This window comes from Nicotiana tomentosiformis, chromosome 3 (assembly GCF_000390325.3).
Source record: "Nicotiana tomentosiformis chromosome 3, ASM39032v3, whole genome shotgun sequence".
Classification (NCBI taxonomy): Eukaryota; Viridiplantae; Streptophyta; class Magnoliopsida; order Solanales; family Solanaceae; genus Nicotiana; species Nicotiana tomentosiformis.
Genome location: NC_090814.1, coordinates 115,261,330 through 115,281,966, shown reverse-complemented (window position 1 = coordinate 115,281,966; position 20,637 = coordinate 115,261,330). Strand labels below are relative to the sequence as shown.

The 20,637-nt window shown below is 35.1% G+C and overlaps 1 protein-coding gene and 1 long non-coding RNA gene across 2 annotated transcripts; one reads left to right on the top strand and one right to left on the bottom strand.

The window, feature by feature from the left end:
• Window positions 1-13,515: 13,515 nt before the first annotated feature.
• LOC104084597 (uncharacterized) lies at window positions 13,516-15,306 on the top strand. Its single transcript, XR_683645.3, has 2 exons — window positions 13,516-14,287; window positions 14,391-15,306. It is a non-coding gene; the product is annotated as an uncharacterized lncRNA (long non-coding RNA).
• Window positions 15,307-19,502: 4,196 nt separating this feature from the next.
• LOC138908369 (uncharacterized) lies at window positions 19,503-20,147 on the bottom strand. The gene has a single exon (XM_070199031.1). The coding sequence runs from the start codon at window positions 20,145-20,147 to the stop codon at window positions 19,503-19,505; it is 645 nt and encodes a 214-aa protein (XP_070055132.1).
• Window positions 20,148-20,637: the final 490 nt, after the last annotated feature.

Below are 20,637 nucleotides of genomic sequence, written 5' to 3'. Positions count from 1 at the left end.
TACAAATTACAAAATTCTAGAATCCACAAAGATTCTTTCTTCATCGTCGACATGATCCTGCATACGCAACTTGCCAAATTTCTCGAAATTCTTCTATTAACCTTTAATAAACACTCCGAACCACTAGCCACATTTACATATTAAATCTCTTACCGGGTAGCCAGTAAAATTCTTCGCAGAAGCTTTGTCAACACCACGCGACCGCTAACCTGCTCACATGAGATAGCCCACCTGTGGAAATTACATGCCGACATATTCCAACGTCTCTGCACTGAGTGCAATTACTATGAAATCAGTAGATCATCCTGAGTTCGAGCTCATTCACCAGCTGCACTAGTCCGTTCACTCCTCATGGAGGTCAACTAGAGGTGCGACGATACATTCCAATTCAAAGTCATGTTGTATCCAATCTTCCTCAATATAGCAACTAATATTACAACTTAAGTCCGTAGACCTAGTCACTGTCCATTCTACATCCCAAATCACTCCAAATGTTCCTCAAGATGTGTAATCATCCTACCACGTAACCTATGTGTTACCTTGCCACTCTCCCACTTTGGTCAATCATCTCCTTTAAGCAACTACTCTGCTTCTGTTTTCTTACACTTGGCCTTTTCAGAACCTAACCACCGCAAGGCACCTTCCACATGTCCTTCCTCATCCTTCGCTGCCCGGTTGTTGCCTTAACTCAAAATCCGTCTCTGTAGCACTTGAACCAATAGCTCGTCACCAGTTTTAAACCTTTATGATGATCATCCTTCTCGAGACATCAATACTAGAAACGCTGCTTCAATCCTGAATCACTGCATATCGCAATCTCTAATGACTGCTTCCCCTATACCAATTCCTAACACCCCGTCGTGAAGGCGAGTTGAAGAAAACCATAACACTGGCGAACCTTGATGCATTTTACAAGGCAACAACACCACATCAGAATTGAGAACTCTACCACACTCGAAAATATCAAGCTTCGTTACTCCATCAACCCCAAACCTGAACATTCATAGTCCAATTGACTTTTCTCTGCTGGAATTAAAATATGGAACCTCTGAATCATGTACTGAGAAAACCTTCTTTCAAGCCGTTTACTGCCCTGACACAGAGACAGGTATTCTACCATTATATAAACACTGTGCGATAACAACGCACGAATCGTCGTAACAATCAATGCCAAATTTCAAAACCTTAGGTAGTATTGATACTTAACTTGAAATGACATAGCGTCCTTCCGCAAGGCGACGACAATAGCCCAATTAATTACATAGGGAGAAGTATCCTGCACTACATCTGTAGTACCATTAAAAATTTCCTCGATCCTCAATGTATAACAAGCGCTTCACGTCGCATAAGATTGAATATGAAGGAAATGTAGTCATAAGCTTCAAAGGAATCGAATCACACGATGAGGAATCAAGAAGGGAAGTATTCCTAACAACCTTGTAGCCTCTCGAAGATAAGCACAGACGTCTTCGTACCGATCCGCAAGACTCTACTAGACTTGCTCATGACTCGTGAGACCTAAGTGAACCTAGTGCTCTGATACCATGTTGTCACGACCTAAAATCCAAAAGAAAGCCATGATGGCGCCGGACACCACTGTCAGGCAAGCCAACCATAATCAATTAACTTAATTACCTATTTTAGTATTTTTGAAATAAAAATTTCTTCAATGAAATAGTAAAGATAAAACTCATAGAGTAAATGATAAATATTTTTAGCAACTAAATTTTTAAATAATTCACAACCATTTCCAAAAACCGGTGTCACAAATGCATGAGCATTTACTAGGGAATTAAAAATAAAATACAGCATCTGTCCATAATACAAATTAGACAGGAAAATCTAATAACTCTGAAGGAGACTTTGTTAGCTGCAGATCGTAATATAGAATGCAGCTCACCTATGTCCCCACAATTATTAACCACACCTCTGCGCCCACAAGAACGCTATACATATATGTACATGCACAATAAAATGTGCAGCAAGTGCAGTATGAGTACGAAAATAATGTGTACCCAGTAAGTATCAAGCCTAATATCGAAGTGGTAGAGACGAGATAGCCGACTTTGACACTCACTATGGGTCAATAATAATAATTGGAATAAATTATAATTATTCAAATCAACATGATTCACAGAGTTAACAATAATTTTATTCAATTAGCAGAAATAATAAAAATCCTTCAAATGCAACAATTTTCAATCTATTAACTAAATTCCTTCAATTCAAATAAATTTTCAAATTTATCAATTAGTCTCATTTACAGGAATAACAATAATTCTGAACAAGCAAGAATAATAATTCATTAAATTCTAAAGAATTCTAATTTATCAATTAGCTTCACATGCTGAAATAAACTATTAAGGTATCGTGTGATTATCATTATTAAGCACGATTTCTGCCGATGACGTACGACCCGATCTAGAGTGTACACTACCGAGGGACGTGCGACATGATCCATAGATGCATCTATCCTGCCAAGGCGTTCGGCCTGCTCCACAAGAAAGGAGGACATTTTCTTATGTACCTCCGGGAAGAGAGTATATTTATTAAAGATAAATTCGGGAAGAAGAATAATTTCTTTTAGCAATTAATTAATTTAAACAGAAAATCAAGCATATGAGATTTTCATCCTTTAATATCTTTATCTGACAATTCACAATATATTCATATATATCAATTAATATTAATTAAATAAAGAATACAATGTACACATATAATGCATACTTTGAGTCCTAAACTACCCGGACTTTAGCATTAATAGTAGCTACGCACGGACTCTCGTCACCTCGTGTGTACGTAGCCCCCGCAATTAGCAATAATTATTCAATTTAATCCCTATGGGGTAATTTTCCCCTCACAAGATTAGACAAGAGACGTATCTCGTCTCAAAGTCCACTTTCCGATTACCACGTCGCATTGAATTCTCGATTCGACGCTGAAAATCTAAAACTATCCAAATATTATACAAAATAATTAATATATGCTAAATGATTCAAAATTTATCTATTAAATAAATTACCTTATCCAAAATGGTAAAATTTTTAAAATTCACCCCGGGCCCACGTGCTCGAATTCTGGAAATTTTTGGATGAAAACGTTACCCATAATCTCACAAACTTAAATATATAATTTCTACCCAATTCCATAACTATTTTCGTGGTTAAAATCTCATTTTTATAAAAATCTAGGTTTTTCACCTAAGCCTTTGATTTCTAAGATTTACTAGTTATAATCTACCCATAATCTATGTATTTAACTCTAAGTGTGTAGAATTAACTTACCTTCATGTTGCTAGTTGAAATCCTCTCTCGAACAACTCCAAAATCGCCCAAAAATAGAGGAAACACGGACAAAAAATGGCTCAGCCTCGCCCCTTTTAACATTCTGCCCGAACTGCTTTTTCGCACCTGCGGAGGGCTACCGCACATGCAGCTTTCGCACCTGCGGAAATTCCTCGCAGGTGCGAGTTCTACTCGTCTGGGCCAAGGTCGCATCTGCGCAAAAATTCTCGCACCTGCGCGTTCGCAGGTGCGCCCAATGTTACGCACCTGCTATGACACGCCTTCTTTCCCCCCTTCCACTTCTGCGATTGAAGCTCGCATCTGCGAGGGTAGCACCTGCGGTTGTCCAAGCGCAGGTGCGAACGTACCAGAAGCAGAAAGCTTCAGTATTTTTCTCCCAAGTCCGAAATCGGTCCGAGCCTTGTCTGGTTAACACTCGGGACTCCCGGGGCCCTGCCCGAACATACCAACAGGTTTGAAATCATAAAACGGACTTGCTCGAACTCTCGGAACGCGTAAAACAACATCAAATCTAAGAATCATACCTCAAACCAAATTGATTCAACTTAAAATTTTCAAGTTCTTTAATTTACTTCCAATGCGCCAAAATATACTTAAACTACGCGGAATGACACGAAAATTTGCGTGCAAGTCTTAAATCACTATACGGAACTATTCCCAAACTCGAAATTTCAAATGGACTTCAATTACTCAAAATCCTACTCCAAACCAAATTTAAAGAATTTTAAACCTTCAAATAGTTAATTTTTACTATTAAGCGTCAAAACGCTCCCGGGTTATCCAAAACTCGATTCAGACATACGCCCAAGTCCAAAATCATCATACGAACCTATTGGAACCGTCAAATCCCTATTCCGGGGTCGTTTTCTCAAACTTGTCCATTTGAAGCTAACTTAAGGAACCAATTATTCCGATTTCAACTCAAACACTTTCAAATCCCGAACCAACCATCCCCGCAACTCATAAATAATTAAAAACACATACGGGAAGTTTTATTTAGGGGAACAAGGTTCTAACAGTCAAAACGACCGGTTGGGTCGTTACATTCTCTCCCATTTAAATATACGTTCGTCCTCGAATGTGCTAAGGACTGTTCCGGAGTTGTCCAAAATCACAGTTTAACACTTCGAGCACCTACCCGTGCTACCACACCCAATTGAGCACATTAGTTCGAGCCAATCTGAAGATTCTCCCCTTTATTTAGGCGATTAAGCCTTAGAGCCAAATTCTAACATCCAGAATTCTCCACTATGCCTGTTTCCAACCTACGAACATAGTATCAATCACTACACGATGCACCAATATATGGTTGCATACCTTGGTTGAATTTAGACCATGCACCGCACCATTCACATGATCATAATATCATCGTCCGATAATAATAGCCGAAATTCCACGAATTTGATGTTCACCACACACCTCATGATACATATAATTCCTGTTCCAACTCTTGAACTGCTTTCACGATGGAAGAAATATGTAGAAATTCATAACCAACTGCTGAGTCAACAAATTATTGAGTTTCTCCTTCTGACAAGAACCATTGCCTCATTATGGACCAAATAATAATATTTGCTCTTTATTATACTTCATATAATCCAATCGCATTGATCCCGGATCCAATAACCTCGTCTCACTTAGTATAAGTTGCTCAGGCAATAAGCCACCTCAGGCATGACAAAAAGTCTCATATGACGCCACCATGAGCTAATAAGCTACGGACTCAATTGCGATACATAAGGAAAACAGACTATGGAAAGGATTACTCAACCCACGTGACTAATTAAACAACTGAAAAGGTGTCATGAACCTTCCTTAGAAAACGGGACACAAAACACACAAAATAGAATATAGGTGACTGTACTCGACATCACACTGTTGCGGCGTGCAACCCGATCCACACATGATACCCATGGCGGCATGCCACCCGATCCGCACAAAAAGAATCTATAAGAAAATACTTACCGAGCTAGAATGCTCATTACTTACAAAATATTCGAATATCGGACACAAGCACGCTCAGTGCATAATATCATCCCTGGAAGGACCGACAGCGCCATATGCTGCAAAACTCAAGCACAACTAAGGTGTGATATATGATCTGAATATCGAGAGCCATCCTGCTCACATAACACCATCGCTATGCGGAACCTCAACACATAAGAAATTTATCAAGCCGTTTTGCAAATCACATGGTACAATATAGTATTACATGAAATAATTGACGACGAAACGACATCCAACGTCTGAATACTCCTCCATAGGGAGCGGTTATGCTGAAATGAACACATCCGGCATAATTTAGAGCCCATATTCATATTCAAATCCATCCACAGACCTCAAGACGATTCTGATCGCATCGTACTAGGCTAATAACCTTTCAAGTATCCATAATAACCCTTTTTCCCATAACATACAAAAATAGCCATCATAACCGGAACAATACTTCCACAGTCGACAACCAAATAAACTAAGCGCCCCCAAGGCATAAATTTTCGAATCAACGATATTACCACAATCTTCATACCTGGTTTCAATCTTCACTCAATCAAGTGACTATATGTCACTCTTACACAATATTTCCGTGAGACACACTCCCACGACCTTTCGTACCAGGTAACAAGTCTGCACATCTATGCTACCGGTTACACTAATGCTGCAAAGCATATCAAGAATCCACAAATCAATACACAAGGTCTCTTACATCTGAAATCGACCTTAGATGATGCCAAAAACAATACCATCTTACTTTAAACATCTAAATCCCTTTCCTGCTCATCCGAGCTCATGACATCCTTGTCAACACCGAACCGAAATCTTAAATCCTCAACTTTCGAATCCCATGCTACTTAGTGCACTTAACCACGCCAATGCGCAGGAGTACACGAATTCTATCATAACTCCCGAACCACTAATAGGGTAAACACTTCATCATATAGAAACCTTCCTCTTAACTCATTTCAAGATTTAGCTTTGATTGTACTTCCTCATACATTTGTATGGCATTTTGATTCTTAATAGTATACTAACATCTTTTACTTTGCGTTCTAATTTTTTAATCTCTAACGCTCTTTTTATGGGATAAATTTATGTACCTTAAGATTCTTTTTAGCTTGAAAAATAATTTTACTCATATGATGATAAAAAAATAATTAAATTAGATTTTCTTGCTAAATAATTAATTGAAAGATTTAATAGTTCGGTCTTAACATAAAAAACAATTTACTTTATGTTAATTCAGATTTTAATATTTGTTCATCTTTTGTTTTGAATATTTAATCTTAATTATAATTTTATCCATCATAAATTTTATTTTCAAAAAGTAAAAAAATTGATCTGCCATTTCACTTTTAGATCTTTATGTTTGCAGAATCATTAGTGGTATTATTTTTCTCTTTCTCACATATTTACATTCTTAAATATTTTCTTATTTATTATTAAATAACTGGGTATATTTTTCAATATTACACGAAAGATAGATAATATTTTTTATTTGAGTGCTAATGTATTGTCAATACAGGGGAATTTTTTTAAAATTAATTTTATTATCCCTTCCTACATATTTTTAATAAGAATTTAATAGACAAAATTTTATTAATGGTAAAATCTTAAATATTAAAAAAATTAACATAGAAGGTATTGTAGTTCAAAAAATAGGTTATTACAGTTATGTCTTTTCCCTATGAGTTCTTTTGTTTACTATTTAGGGTTGTTTTGGTCTATCAATATTATTTTCGTACTTTTATAATAATAATAATAATAATAATAATAATAATAATAATAATAATAATAATAATAATTATTATTATTATTATTATTATTATTATTATAATATATGCTCTCCTTTTTCTAAATAAATTTGGACAATTTAATATATTCTCAAATTAAATTAGTAATAGGACATTCTAATACGTTTTCAAATTAAATTAGTAATAGAAATTTTCAAGAAGTATATCCTAAAAGTAATAGGATTCCATGACTAAAAATATGTGTCTATTCCAAAAGTAATTATACTAAAAGGAAACCTAACGTGTTCCTCAAGGTATTAGGTTTACGTGCTAACATGTAGTATTATATGTCTATGCCCAAAAGTAATTATACTAATAAGTTTCATAAAGGTAATCATGTAGGATTCCTAACGTGTAGTATATGTCATAAAACTAATAGGATTACAGGGCTAATGTCTAGAATTTCGGTTATGTCCTTTTATTGTGAGTTATTATGCTTAATATTATAAGGTCATTTTTGTAAATCGACATTGTATTCGTGCTTTTATAATAACTAGTTTTTCGGCACATGCGTTGCACGTGTATGCAGAATCACATAGTACACAATACTATAATATAATATCAATATTCTAATATAAAGCTTTGAGTAAATATATATTCATGCATGAAAGAATAAAGCACAAGCTTTTATTAATGATCAATATGAATTGTCATATCATGACTTTTTTGCCGAGGTTAAATGATTGGATATGATTTGAACCTACCAAGATAAAAATCAAGGTTTATATTCGGGGAGAAAGAGACGTTACTTTTAGTAGAATTGTACGATTAATTCATCATATTTCATCCAAAAAGTCACTTTGAAACTATATATGAAGACTACAATGCTGCTAACTTTGATGAAACTTGAGAATTTCATCAATGTTATGTTTACTATGGTTAGACTGATACATTAATCAGGCTTTGACTTGAGAAGATGTGCCTTTTATGTTTCAAAAGTTAAATGGATTAAGGTTTTGTATAAATAATTGTATCTAGGAGAAAGAAATGTGTACTTTGAAAGCAGTTTTATTCTTTACTGACATACACAATTGTCTCGAGCCCATTGAGCAACAAATAAATACAATTTCTCAAAGCCTTGAAAAAAACTACTACTGTACAACTTACTCATCAAAACTGCTGTCAAAGAATGTGGAAAGTTGGAGAAAAGAGTACTCCCAATTATCTCCACTTCTGCTCTTCTTTTATGTATATATCCTTCATTCTCCAAGTAAGCATTGGAAAATATCAATTCAAAAATGAACTAAGAAGAAAATAGCATTAATATCTGGTAATATAATTATGATTAGAATGAAAGGAAATCATAATCATATCTCATGGATTTCATGATTGATTATTCCTACTCTTTCATGAATATATATCAAATTGACGTATTAGGGTTATTTAGGACCTGATTTCCGAGACATTTTAATTAGTTCTAATCTGATTGCGGAGAACAATCCTTGTCAATATTCTGTAAGGCTTCTCGTTGTATCTCCTTGGTGCACCATTAGAAGAGAGACACAAGTATAAAGTAAACCACCAAAAATGACGGAGAGACAAAATAGAAGGATCATTGAGACTTCTTAATCCCTTCAAATGAACTTGTTATTTAATTAATTTTATCTAGGAGGGTATTTAGGTAATTTAACTTTTTAATTTAAGGTTTTTCACTTTTAATATAGTATAGATAGATATAGATATAGATACATATAGATTATTCAGAATTAATTACTTTTGATTATTCTTGGAAGTATTTTACAATTTTGAATTACTTTAAATGTTCATCTTCTGAATTTCCCAGTATCTTTAACGAGCCCTAAATGAAGAGTGTTCTTGTAGCTGCATAGCGTGAATAGAAGAGCAGCAAAGATCAGGTTTGGATTTTTATGAACAATCATAATTGGCTATAATTCATAACATGACTTATGTTGGAATTTTAAGCTTGTGTAGCTTAAAGAGGGTGAATGAGAGATGGAGGAAAAATGAAATATTTGAGTTTCCCTCATTGGCAAAGGGACATTGTCCCATATTGGAGGAAGAAAAAGCTTTTGATGGGTATATATATAATTGCTCTTCTTCTAGCTCTTAAAGAGTTAAGAAGAAGGCAAGCCTCGCGCCGTCGTCGTCGCTCGCTCGGCTTCGGCTTTGCAAACCTTTTCAGAAACAATGCCAGCAACTCTATAAATATACTTTGAATCCCAAAATCTTTCCTTACGAAATTTTCTGATCTTCTTCTTCTTTTTCTGCACAAAAAAAAAATTCCAGTGTGTTTTACAGCCTTCGAGTGGCTCGCTGTTCACTGGCGTTTTTGGTACCAACACTCCGATGAGTTAAATCGTTCTATCCTGGAAGGATATATTCCAGCACCTCGGTTACTTGAGGGGAATAATTTCCTTAAGGACACACTGTGTATTCAATGGGCTCGATTAATTCCTACACTATTTTTCCAGAATTTATTTCTTTAAACAAGTGTTACTAACTTTCTGTTTTGTTTATATATTTCAGAAAGTTTAATGATTTAATTGTTTATTACAGCAATGCAGATTTATAACAATCTTAAGGAAATTATTTTATTATATTCTGTATTTTGTTTGTGGAGATTAAAACCTGTGTGGTTTTCTACTCCTTCTGAATTTTACTATTCTGATTTGAAGATATAAAAAGCTTCATCAGAGTATTGAAATTCATAAAACGATTTGAAGAACATAAAAACTTTATCGTTTTTCTGTGAAACAGTATATAAAAACTTCGGTTTTATTTATTATACATACTATTTTTTGTTAATAACAGTATTGTTTACTACTCTGATTTTGCCATTAATTGAACTCTTCTGTTGTTTACAGTGAGAAATGGCAATTGATAACGAAAATTCTTCTGCGACTGTTGCGGCAACGACGATAGCCTCGTCAAGCTGGACTGTTGTTCCACCAGCAGAGAAACCGGGGAAATTTTTCGGAGCCAACTTCAAAGGATGGCAGCAAAGGGTGTTCTTCTGGCTTACCACACTTGGTATGCAAAAATTCACTAGTGAAGAACCTCCAGTGCCTGCTGCGGACATGCCGGACAACGAGAAATTCATGATTGTTGAGGCGTGGAAGCAAGCAGATTTTTTTTGCAAAGGCTATATCTTAAGCGCTTTAGAGGATAACTTGTACAATGTGTACAGTGCGATGAATACTTCGAAAGAATTATAGGACGCACTTGAGAAGAAGTACAAGACTGAAGATGCATGCTTGAAGAAGTTTGTAGTTGCCAAGTTTCTAGACTATAAAATGATAGACAGCAAAACTGTTGGAACCCAAGTTCAGGAGCTTCAACTTATTTTGTCATGACCTTATTGCTGAAGGTATGGTCGTGAATGAAGCATTTCAAGTGGCTGCAATGATTGAAAAATTGCCTCCTTCGTGGAGAGATTTCAAGAACTATCTTAAGCACAAGTGCAAAGAAATGAAGTTGGAAGATCTTGTGATTCGTCTCAAGATTGAAGAAGACAACAAAACAGCCGAGAAGAAGGCTCGTGGAAATTCAACGATCATGGGAGCTAATATCGTTGAGGAGACTGCTCCAAAAAGTAAGAAGAGAAAGAGGTCTTCTGGACAGACTAAGGAGCAGAACAAAAAGAAATTAAAGGGCAACTGCTACAATTGTGGAAAAATCGGTCACAAAGCTCCTGATTGTCGTCTCCCGAAAAAGTATAAAAAGAAGGGACAGGCCAACATAGTGGAGAAGAATGATGACATTGATGATCTGTGTGCAATGCTTTCGGAATGCAACCTAGTTGGAAATCCGAAGGAGTGGTGGATTGACTCTGGAGCCACTCGACATGTTTGTGCTGTCAAGGAAGCATTTGCGACTTACTCTACTGTTGGTCCCGAAGAAGAGCTTTCCATGGAAAATACTACAATAACCAAGATTGAAGGTTATGGGAAGATATTCCTGAAGATGACTTCCGGCAAGGTGTTAAACGCTTAACAATGTTCTTCATGTTCCTAGTATTAGGAAGAATTTAGTTTCTACTTCTTTGCTTGTTAAGAATGGATTCAAATGTGTATTTGTTTCTGATAAAGTTGTTGTAAGCAAGAATGAAATGTATGTTGGAAAGAGCTACCTCACAGAGGGCCTCTTCAAACTAAATGTAATGGTTGTTGACAGTATGAATAAAATTTCAGCTTCTTCTTATTTATTAGAGTCAAATGATTTATGGCATATTCGTTTAGGACATGTCAATTACAAAACCTTGCGGAAGTTAATTAATTTAGAAGTATTGCCTAAATTCGAGTGTAATAAATCAAAATATCAAATATGTGTTGAGTCTAAGTTTGTAAAACATCCTTATAAGTCTATTGAAAGGAATTCAAATCCTTTAGAATTAATTCATACTGACATTTGTGATATGAAGTTGACACCATCTCGAGGTGAAAAAAAGTATTTTATTACTTTTATTGACAATTGCGCTCGATATTGTTATGTTTATTTGCTTAATAGTAAGGATGAAGCAATTAAAGCATTTAAGCAATACAAGAATGAAGTGGAGAATCAATTGAATAAAAAGATTAAAATGATTAAAAGTGATAGGGGTGGAGAATATGAATTTCCGTTTGCAGAAATATGTTCGGAATTTGGAATTATCCATCAAACTACTGCACCTTACACACCTCAATCCAATGGAATTGCGAAAAGAAAAAATCGGACATTAAAGAAAATGATGAATTCTTTATTAATAAGTTCCGGATTACCGTAGAGTTTGTGGGGCGAAGCTATGCTTACAGCTAACCGAATACTCAACAGAGTACCCCATAGCAAAATGCAATCTATTCCATATGAAAAATGAAAAGGAAGAAAACCCACTGTGAGGATATATTTCAGCACCTCGGGTACTTGAGGGGAATAATTTCCTTAAGGACACACTGTGTATTCAGTGGGCTCCATTAATTCCTACACTGTTTTTCCAGAATTTATTTCTTTAAACAAGTGTTACTAACTTTCTGTTTTGTTTATATATTTCAGAAAGTTTAATGATTTAGTTGTTTATTATAGCAATACAGATTTATAACAACTTCTCCCTTGTGTTTCCATATATACTGATACACAGCATATTGTTTCTTTGCATTAATTTCGAGTTACATATGCATTTTGTGACACAATGCACATGTTTAGTTATTTTGAGATTGTCCATTTAAAAATTTGTGTCAATTTATGTATTCATCAATCTTTCTTTTGACAAAATCCAAATGTTTCTCACAAACTTGTGACGTAATAATCATATCCGTCCCAAATTCTTTAGAGAATATGATAGAACAACATATTCTTTTTTTTTATAAAACAACATATCCTCATATTTTTGTGATGGAGTCCACATGTCTTCACATTTTTTCTCAGCATTGGTGAATTCTATCACAAATTTGTGATGAATTTGTCCTCAGATCATGTCCTTGTGATAATTAGGCGGATTGAGAATGCTCAGGATTGGTGGGTTTTTTTTGACTATATTAGGTTTGGAGAGAATTCAAAGAACAGGAATTTCTCAGATGATTTGCGTTAGGGTCACAATACTCTGCTCCACAATGCAGATAGTGTCAAAATAGCGTGGGTTGGCTAATTTTTGGACTGATAATTGAAAATTAACAAGTGTTTGTAAATAGTCACTACTTAACGTGGAGATAAAATCTAGACAAAAATACCTTTAGTTGAAATATAAAAAAAATTCAGCATAATATGATGGATTATGAAATTTTCTGCGTTTAAAATTCCAGCATATGATACTGAAATTTTAGCACACTATGAATTTCACCACATTATGCTAGAATTTCATATATAAAAAATTTGAACTCCTACATATTAGCTAGAATTTGTCCAGATTTTATCTAAAAGTATTTTTGTTCAGATTTTATGTTTACGTGAAAAAAATTTGCTAAATTTTAATTAATTTAAAATTATAACTAATTTTTAATTAGCAGTTATAAATCAGGCAAATCCTGAATGTCTTTTATAGATCGTATTGCTGTCTTTGGTTCTTAGCCCAGTTGCCAAAACTTCCTCGGCCCTCTTATTTGTGAAGCATTTGGTCCTAGCCAAGCATCCAAACTTTCTTGGATCAGTTATGTCAGGGGCTTTGATATATAGCCCAGTTTTCATATTTTCTTGGCACAAGAAAATTTTAAGGAAAAAATTACCCAAACTGTCACTCTATAAATTTTTCATACCAAAAATAGCCCAAAACAAAATATCTACTAAAGAGGCCCAAATGTCATTTTGGGCCCATATAGTTTCAATTAATGTCAGTTTTTTTTGTATCCGTTATTTTTGTAATACAGACACCGTTCTCTTCTCTAAGTTTTCACTCACTCTCTCTCTCTCTCTCTCTCTCTCTCTCTCTCTCTCTCTCTCTCTCTCTATTGCATGTGTTTTTGGAGAAGCGATGTTGTTTTTTTAGGTATATATATATATGCGATTTCTTTTCTAAATTGAACCAAAATTGCTGAAATTGACGACAAAACAAGATACATTTGCGGTTATTTTCGTCTGATTCCAGTTAATTTGGAGTAGAAAATCTCTTGTTTTGTATATTTTTTCGGATTGCATGTGTTTTTGGAGAAGCGATGTTGTTTTTTTAGGTATATATATATATGCGATTTCTTTTCTAAATTGAACCAAAATTGCTGAAATTGACGACAAAACAAGATACATTTGCGGTTATTTTCGTCTGATTCCAGTTAATTTGGAGTAGAAAATTTCTTGTTTTGTATATTTTTTCGGATTGCATGTGTTTTTGGAGAAGCGATGTTGTTTTTTTAGGCTTTTGCGACAAAATTATTTTGTTAAAGTTCATCATATGTATCTGTTATAGATGATTTTGTTAGTTTTGGTTGAGTTTTGTATCAATTTCTTCACAAAATTCTGAAACCGTTTGTTCGTTTTTCTTTTTTAAAAAAAAAAAAAATTCTCGTTCGATGAGTTCATTACCTTATTCAAAGTCGGTTTCAATTGAGAAATCGAGCAACATGAGAAGAGAAACTAGGTCGATGAGTTTATCTCCTCATTCAACCCCGATTTTAGTTGAGAAACCGATTGATGAATGAAATATGGGAAGACAAAATCGTTCCGACAGTGTTAAAGTGTTAGAATCTCGAAAGGATATTGTTGGACAATCTGAGAAAAAGAAGAGCAAAAAAGAAGGCATAAAAAATTAAAATTCCTCACAAAGCTTGTAAGGTACATACAATTTTAGTTATATTTTTTTCTATTCTTGAATCTTCTTTTAAAATTGGATTTAGTTTGTATTTGTTTGTTCTTAATTCGTGTCATTTATTTGTAGCCTTGGAAGCTTTAAATTCAAGTTGGTGAGGCTTTTTCTATTACTCATTGAACATCATACACTAATGTGGCCATCGTATCAGTTTTACAGTCAAAGTTGACTGATGTCCAGCTTCAGATGTTTAGGGAAAGCAGTTTTGGCTATTTCCTTTATTTACCTTGTGTTGTTATCCAGGCACAATTGATTCGTTCTTTAATGTTTAGGGAGTTGGTTCAAGATAAGTGTGATCAATTTTATGTGAAATTGAATGACAAATGTGTTTTATGTTTTGGTCTTCGAGAATTTGGTGTTGTAAGTGGTTTAAACTGTTGTGGCAATGAACATGTTGAGGGTAACTTCAGTGGACCCAATAGGTTGGTGGATACTTATTTTTCTGGTTTTGAAGAGGTGTCAAAGAAGTCGTTTATTAATTGTTTTGAGAAGAAGAAATGGCAGTCTGATGAAAACGCAGTTAAGATTGCAATCATATATTTCATAAACACATTTCTAATGTCCACTCAGGCTTAGAAGACATTTATAAGTAAACGTGATTTCCATCTTGTCGAGAGTGGTGAGTATGTGTCCTTTCCCTGTGGTAAGATTGCGTTTCGAGCTTTAATGAAGTCGGTGAGGGATAGGTTGAGGGGAAAGTCTGAGATTTATAGAATCGGTGGATTTTCTCTTGCACTACAGGTGTGGTTCTATGAATGTTGCACTGTAGTTGATAAAAAGTTTGTTGTTTGCGTTGGAGATCATACACCACGCATATTAAATTGGGAAATGACAGACAAGCCAACACGTGAGGACTTCTTTACTGGTTTCTTCAACAGCACATGGAATAAGGTACCAGCTTTTATGTATTGATGGGTTATACATATATGATACACTTTAATTCATTGTGATACATCAAATATATAATTTTTATACATCTTTGATACATCTAGGACTGAAGCACTTTTTGTTACATTTGCAGTTTAAAAATATTTTTCCTACAACTGAAGAGCTAAGAATTTACTTTACCTATTGAAGTTAACGATGAGTATAAGAAATATTTGACATCACGTAACAGGGAAAAATGTCACGACCCAAAATCCCACCACAGGCGTCGTGATGACACTTAGTCTCTAAGAATAGATATACCGATTACAATTATATTTCAAGCAATTTTTTTTTGAAACATATAATTTAATACAAGTGTCGAAACGATAAGTGAAAAAAATATAACAACCACTCAAGACTGGTAATACTGAGGCACGAACTCTAACTCAATATATGCAATGATCTCAAGGATCGAATATACAATACTATTCGAATAAGAGTTGACAGTACAATAAAATAGAAAGACTCCAAGGGACTGCCACGACCAAGCAGCCCTACCTTGAATCCTTGCGATCACACTCTAATATCTGCCCAAATCTGATATCTCAAATACCTAGCTCTACACAAAAATATGAAGAAGTGTAGTATGAGTACATCACAGTCGGTACCCAGTAAGTATCAAGACTAACTTCGGTAGAGTAGTGACGAGGTACAATCAAGACACTCACTAGTCAAATAACCTGTGTAGTATAGCATACAAAAATAATAGAAAGACAAATAGCAGTGATAGCAACAATAATCAACTATTGATATAAACAGCAAGGCAGCAAGAACAACATAAATATTGCCCAAACGAATAATGAACACAAGCACAACCAATTAATCAAGTCCTTCAAAATATACATCTTTTATCTACAAGTTTTTCGAATAGAAATCTTTAGAATATAATCCTTTCAAATAAATATCTTACGAATATAATTCTTTCAAATAAATATCTTTTGAATATAATTTTTTCAAATAAATATCTTTCGAATATAATTCATTCAAATAAATATCTTTCGAATATAATCCTTTCAAATGAATATCTTTCGAATATAATTCTTCATATAAAATCTTTCAAATATAATTCTTTCAAATAAACTCTTTCGAATATAATCCTTTCAAATAAAATATCTTTCGAATATAATTCATTCAAATAAATATCTTTCGAATATAATCCTTTCAAATAAAATATCTTTCGAATATAATTCCTTCAAATAAATATCTTTCGAATACAATCCTTTCAAATAATTATCTTTCGAATATAATTCTTCAAATAAATATTTTTTGAATAAAATTCTTCAAATAAAATATTTTGAATATAATTCTTTCAAATAAAAATCTTTCGAATATAATTCTTTTCAAGTAAAAGTCACCATGTGATACCTCATTTCAAAATCATAAAAATTACGGGGACCTCGTGCCCACTTTCATATTTCCACAGCACCACGTTCCCATATCTCTATCATAACCGCACGGACAACTCACGTACTAATATTATCATCATTTACTCGCGGTACCTCGTGCCCACATTTCATATCACAAATGCACGGACAATTGACAAGGCAGAATACACAATAATATAATAAAATGACTAAGAAGTGAACAATGAGAAGTTACAGAAAGAAAATAACACAACAAATAGAGGTAAACAACAAGGGGCTCTCCCGAGGTACCGCCTCGTAGTCCCAAAAATAAATACATAACATGGAAGCTCATGAGGTACCGCCTCGTAGTCCCAAAAGTAAATATGCAACATGGGAGCTCCCGAGGTACCGCCTCGTAGTCCTAAAAGTAAATATGCAACATGGGAGCTCCCGAGGTACCGCCTCGTAGTCCCAAAAGTAAATATGTAACAGGGGAGCTCCCGAGGTATCGCCTCGTAGTCCAAAAAGTAAATATGCAACAACAAAGATGGAAAATTAACTCAGCAAGAACAACCTCTTCTTTAATCCAAATTTATGATAAATATATTAACCCCTCTTTTTAAACTTATTTAATTAATTATTTGCAGATGAAAAATTCATAATATAATTATTTCCAGGAAATGTTAACTCAACAAGCACACGGAATTCACATAAAAATTAAAGTAGCAATCACACCAAATTATTATATAAAACAAATTCGATAACCAAAGAATGAGGCATGACAAATAAGGATTAAAAAGTGCCAGCAATTTCCAATGTAATACATAAAAATGCCTAAGACTTTAAAGCAATAAAATTTGTACATATAAGCCCGGGTACGTACTCGTCACCTTGCGTACACGGATTTCACATTACACAAATGGCACATACGACTCAATGCCTAAGGGGTAATTCCTCCACTCAAGGTTAGACAAGATACTTACCTTTTTTGAAGTTATGCCGATATTTCAAAATAACCTTCTTGCTTTAATTGACCTTCGGACAACTCAAATCTATCCAAATTAATTGTATAACTTCATTAAAATTCATCGGAAATAATTTCGAATAATAAAACGTCAACTTAAAATTTTTCATTAAAAAGTCGACCAAAAGTCAATGTGGGGCTCGCCTCTCGGAAACCGACAAAACTTTCACGAAATCCGAACACCCATTCCGATACGAGTTCAACCATACCAAATTCCGACATCAACTCGACCTTCAAATCCTCAAATCTTATTTTCAAATCCCTAGGCCCAAATTCTCGAATTACACCTCAAAAACACGTAATCTAGTCGGAATATTCGATGATAATCCAATATTATTGACTAATAATGATCACAAGTGACTTACATCAATATTTCTTGTGAAATTTCTCTGAAAAATCGCCCCAAGCCATGTTCTTTCGCCCAAAAAATGTTGAAATGAGCTAAAAAACAAAACAAAACTGCTCAATAAAAACCCATTTCCCGTCACTAAAAGTCCAGTTCTCATCACTAAAAGTCCATTTCCCGTCACTAAAGGTCAACACCAGAATCTGCTTGCACCATCAATTTATTATTTCACTAAAAAGGCTGCACATTACAAAGCTGCTCGGGACCTTAAGCTGCTGAAGGGGGCGTCAATTCTCAAAACGACTAGTCGGGTCGTTACATTCTCCCCCTCTTAATTAAACATTCGTCCTCAAACGTGACAAGAATCTTTTCGAGTATATTAAATTACTGATTATATTATTACACACACACTCGCGGGTGATTCTACGTCACCATAAATTTACCATGGATCCGACAACGCCATCTCAATTGAAGATTATTTCTTTCATCCATACTTATAAACTTTAAAATCAAATTTCTTACACTCCAAACGTTTTAAAAAGGACTAATTTTCACATCAACACACGGTATTAGTCTCAACCGGCCATAGAAACTCGTGCCTACGCACACATCATATGTATGCCCATAACCACATCTCTGGTCATAATAGCTATTCATAAACAATTTCAGCATCGTCAATTAACCTCATATTAACCAAAACCTCGTTTCGAATTTTCGTAACACTGACAGCAAAACGTGAGGCATGAAGACCTCATAATTATTTACTCGACTTAACGAGTCATATTTAATGCCACCTAGTCAATCACCTCGTGGGCTAAAACTCAATAATTACAGCACGAAATGGCTAAATATGCACAGAAAAACACATACAAGAATTATCAAATAAGCCTAACAGGCATGACTCCCTATTAGTACTACAGTACAAATTAAATTTTACAAGGGAGAATTTAAACACATAAATTTTTATCACAAGGATCTCGTCCTTATATAACTTCCACCGTGGCTTGTAGTCCGGTTTAAACATTTCTCTTCATATTAAAATACAAGAATCCCGTCCTCAGCTCTGAGTCACAAGTAATATGCACATCGTGCCAATCGAAATCCTTCCATTTCTTTTTCTTCTTTTAATAAATTTCTGATAAACAATTTCACAACACATAATGAACTCCCATACCGATAGGGCATATAAATCACAATTTGTAACAAATTATCCCAAAATCACATCAAAACTAATCGTAATGAGTAACAGAAAGTCACTTTTAGCATCATAGCTCCCAATAGTGATTAAAACAGAATGATAGACACTACTATCGCCATAGAATCTCCCAACAGGGGTAAATAGAAAAGTAGATTATAGAATTATGAAGCTCACCCATAAGTGGAGCATGATAGGAAGACTCACCTCGATACACAGAACCATATGAATTTAAGGAAAATATTCCCTTATAATAAATCAAGATCGTACCAGTAACGACAACATCTGGTGTATCGGCCTCAGCCAATTCATAGCAATTATATCAATGGGCTGGGCCTCCCCCTCAAGGGCGCCCTCTACCCGCCTGTCCTTCACCCCTAACTGGTTGTGCACGTGGAGTATTAACTGAAATAAAGCCTGTAGCCCAAGTGTTTTGATGAAATTCGCCTCTCTCAAGTCTGGGACAATCTCTTATGATGTGCCTAGTATCACCACACTCACAATAACCCCTCTGAGGTAGCGACTGCTCGTGCTGAGTCTGTGCCGGATAACTAAAATAACCACTGTAAGAATCTCGTTCCGGTGGTGCACTAAAAGTATTAACTGGAGCACTATGAGTACTTTGAATTGCGGACTGGGCTGACCGACCGCTCGAGCCTCCGCCATGATGAGTTATAGCTGCAGAGTAGAATCCACTGAATCCTCCAGATTTTCGAGACCTTTTGGTCTCCCTAGACTCATTTTCCTCACTTCGAACACGTTCTAACATTCTGGAAATCTTTACTACTTGCTGAAATGGAATGTTAGTCTGCAACTCTCGAGCCATACATATTTTAAAATCATAATCGAGCTCTTTAATGAATCTACTGACTCGCTCTCTAACTGTAAAAACCAAGATAGGTGCATGACGGGCTAACTTACTGAACCTGATAGCATATTCTGACACCGTCATAGTGCCCTGATGCAACCATTCAAACTCTGTGCCCATGCTTCCCGGAGAGTCTGGGGAACAAACTCTTTCAAATGAAATATCTCCGAAAATTAAGCCCAAGTTGGTGGCATTGCATCCGCTGGTCTACCTTCTTCATAAACTTGCCACTACTGATACGCTGCTCCTAACAGTTGAATGTAGTAAAGGCAACTCCACTCACTTCCGCAATACCCATGGTGCAGAGAATATGGTGACACTTTTTCTAGAAATCCCTGGGCATCCTCGGTAGCTGTGCCACTGAAGGTTGGTAGACTATACCTCTTAAATATCTCAAGTCTCTTTTGTTCTTCTTCTGATGCCTCTGGCCTGACCTCAAGCTAAACCGGAATAACAGGTTGTACCGGCACCACACCCAGAACCTGACCAATGTGAACCTGTTGCTCTGGAGTACGTGCGGTAGGAGTCTGAACTCTTCCCCCAATCTGTGAAATATTTGGTGCAATGGAGATCAATCCTGCCTGAGTTAATGTACCAAACATGTTCAGGA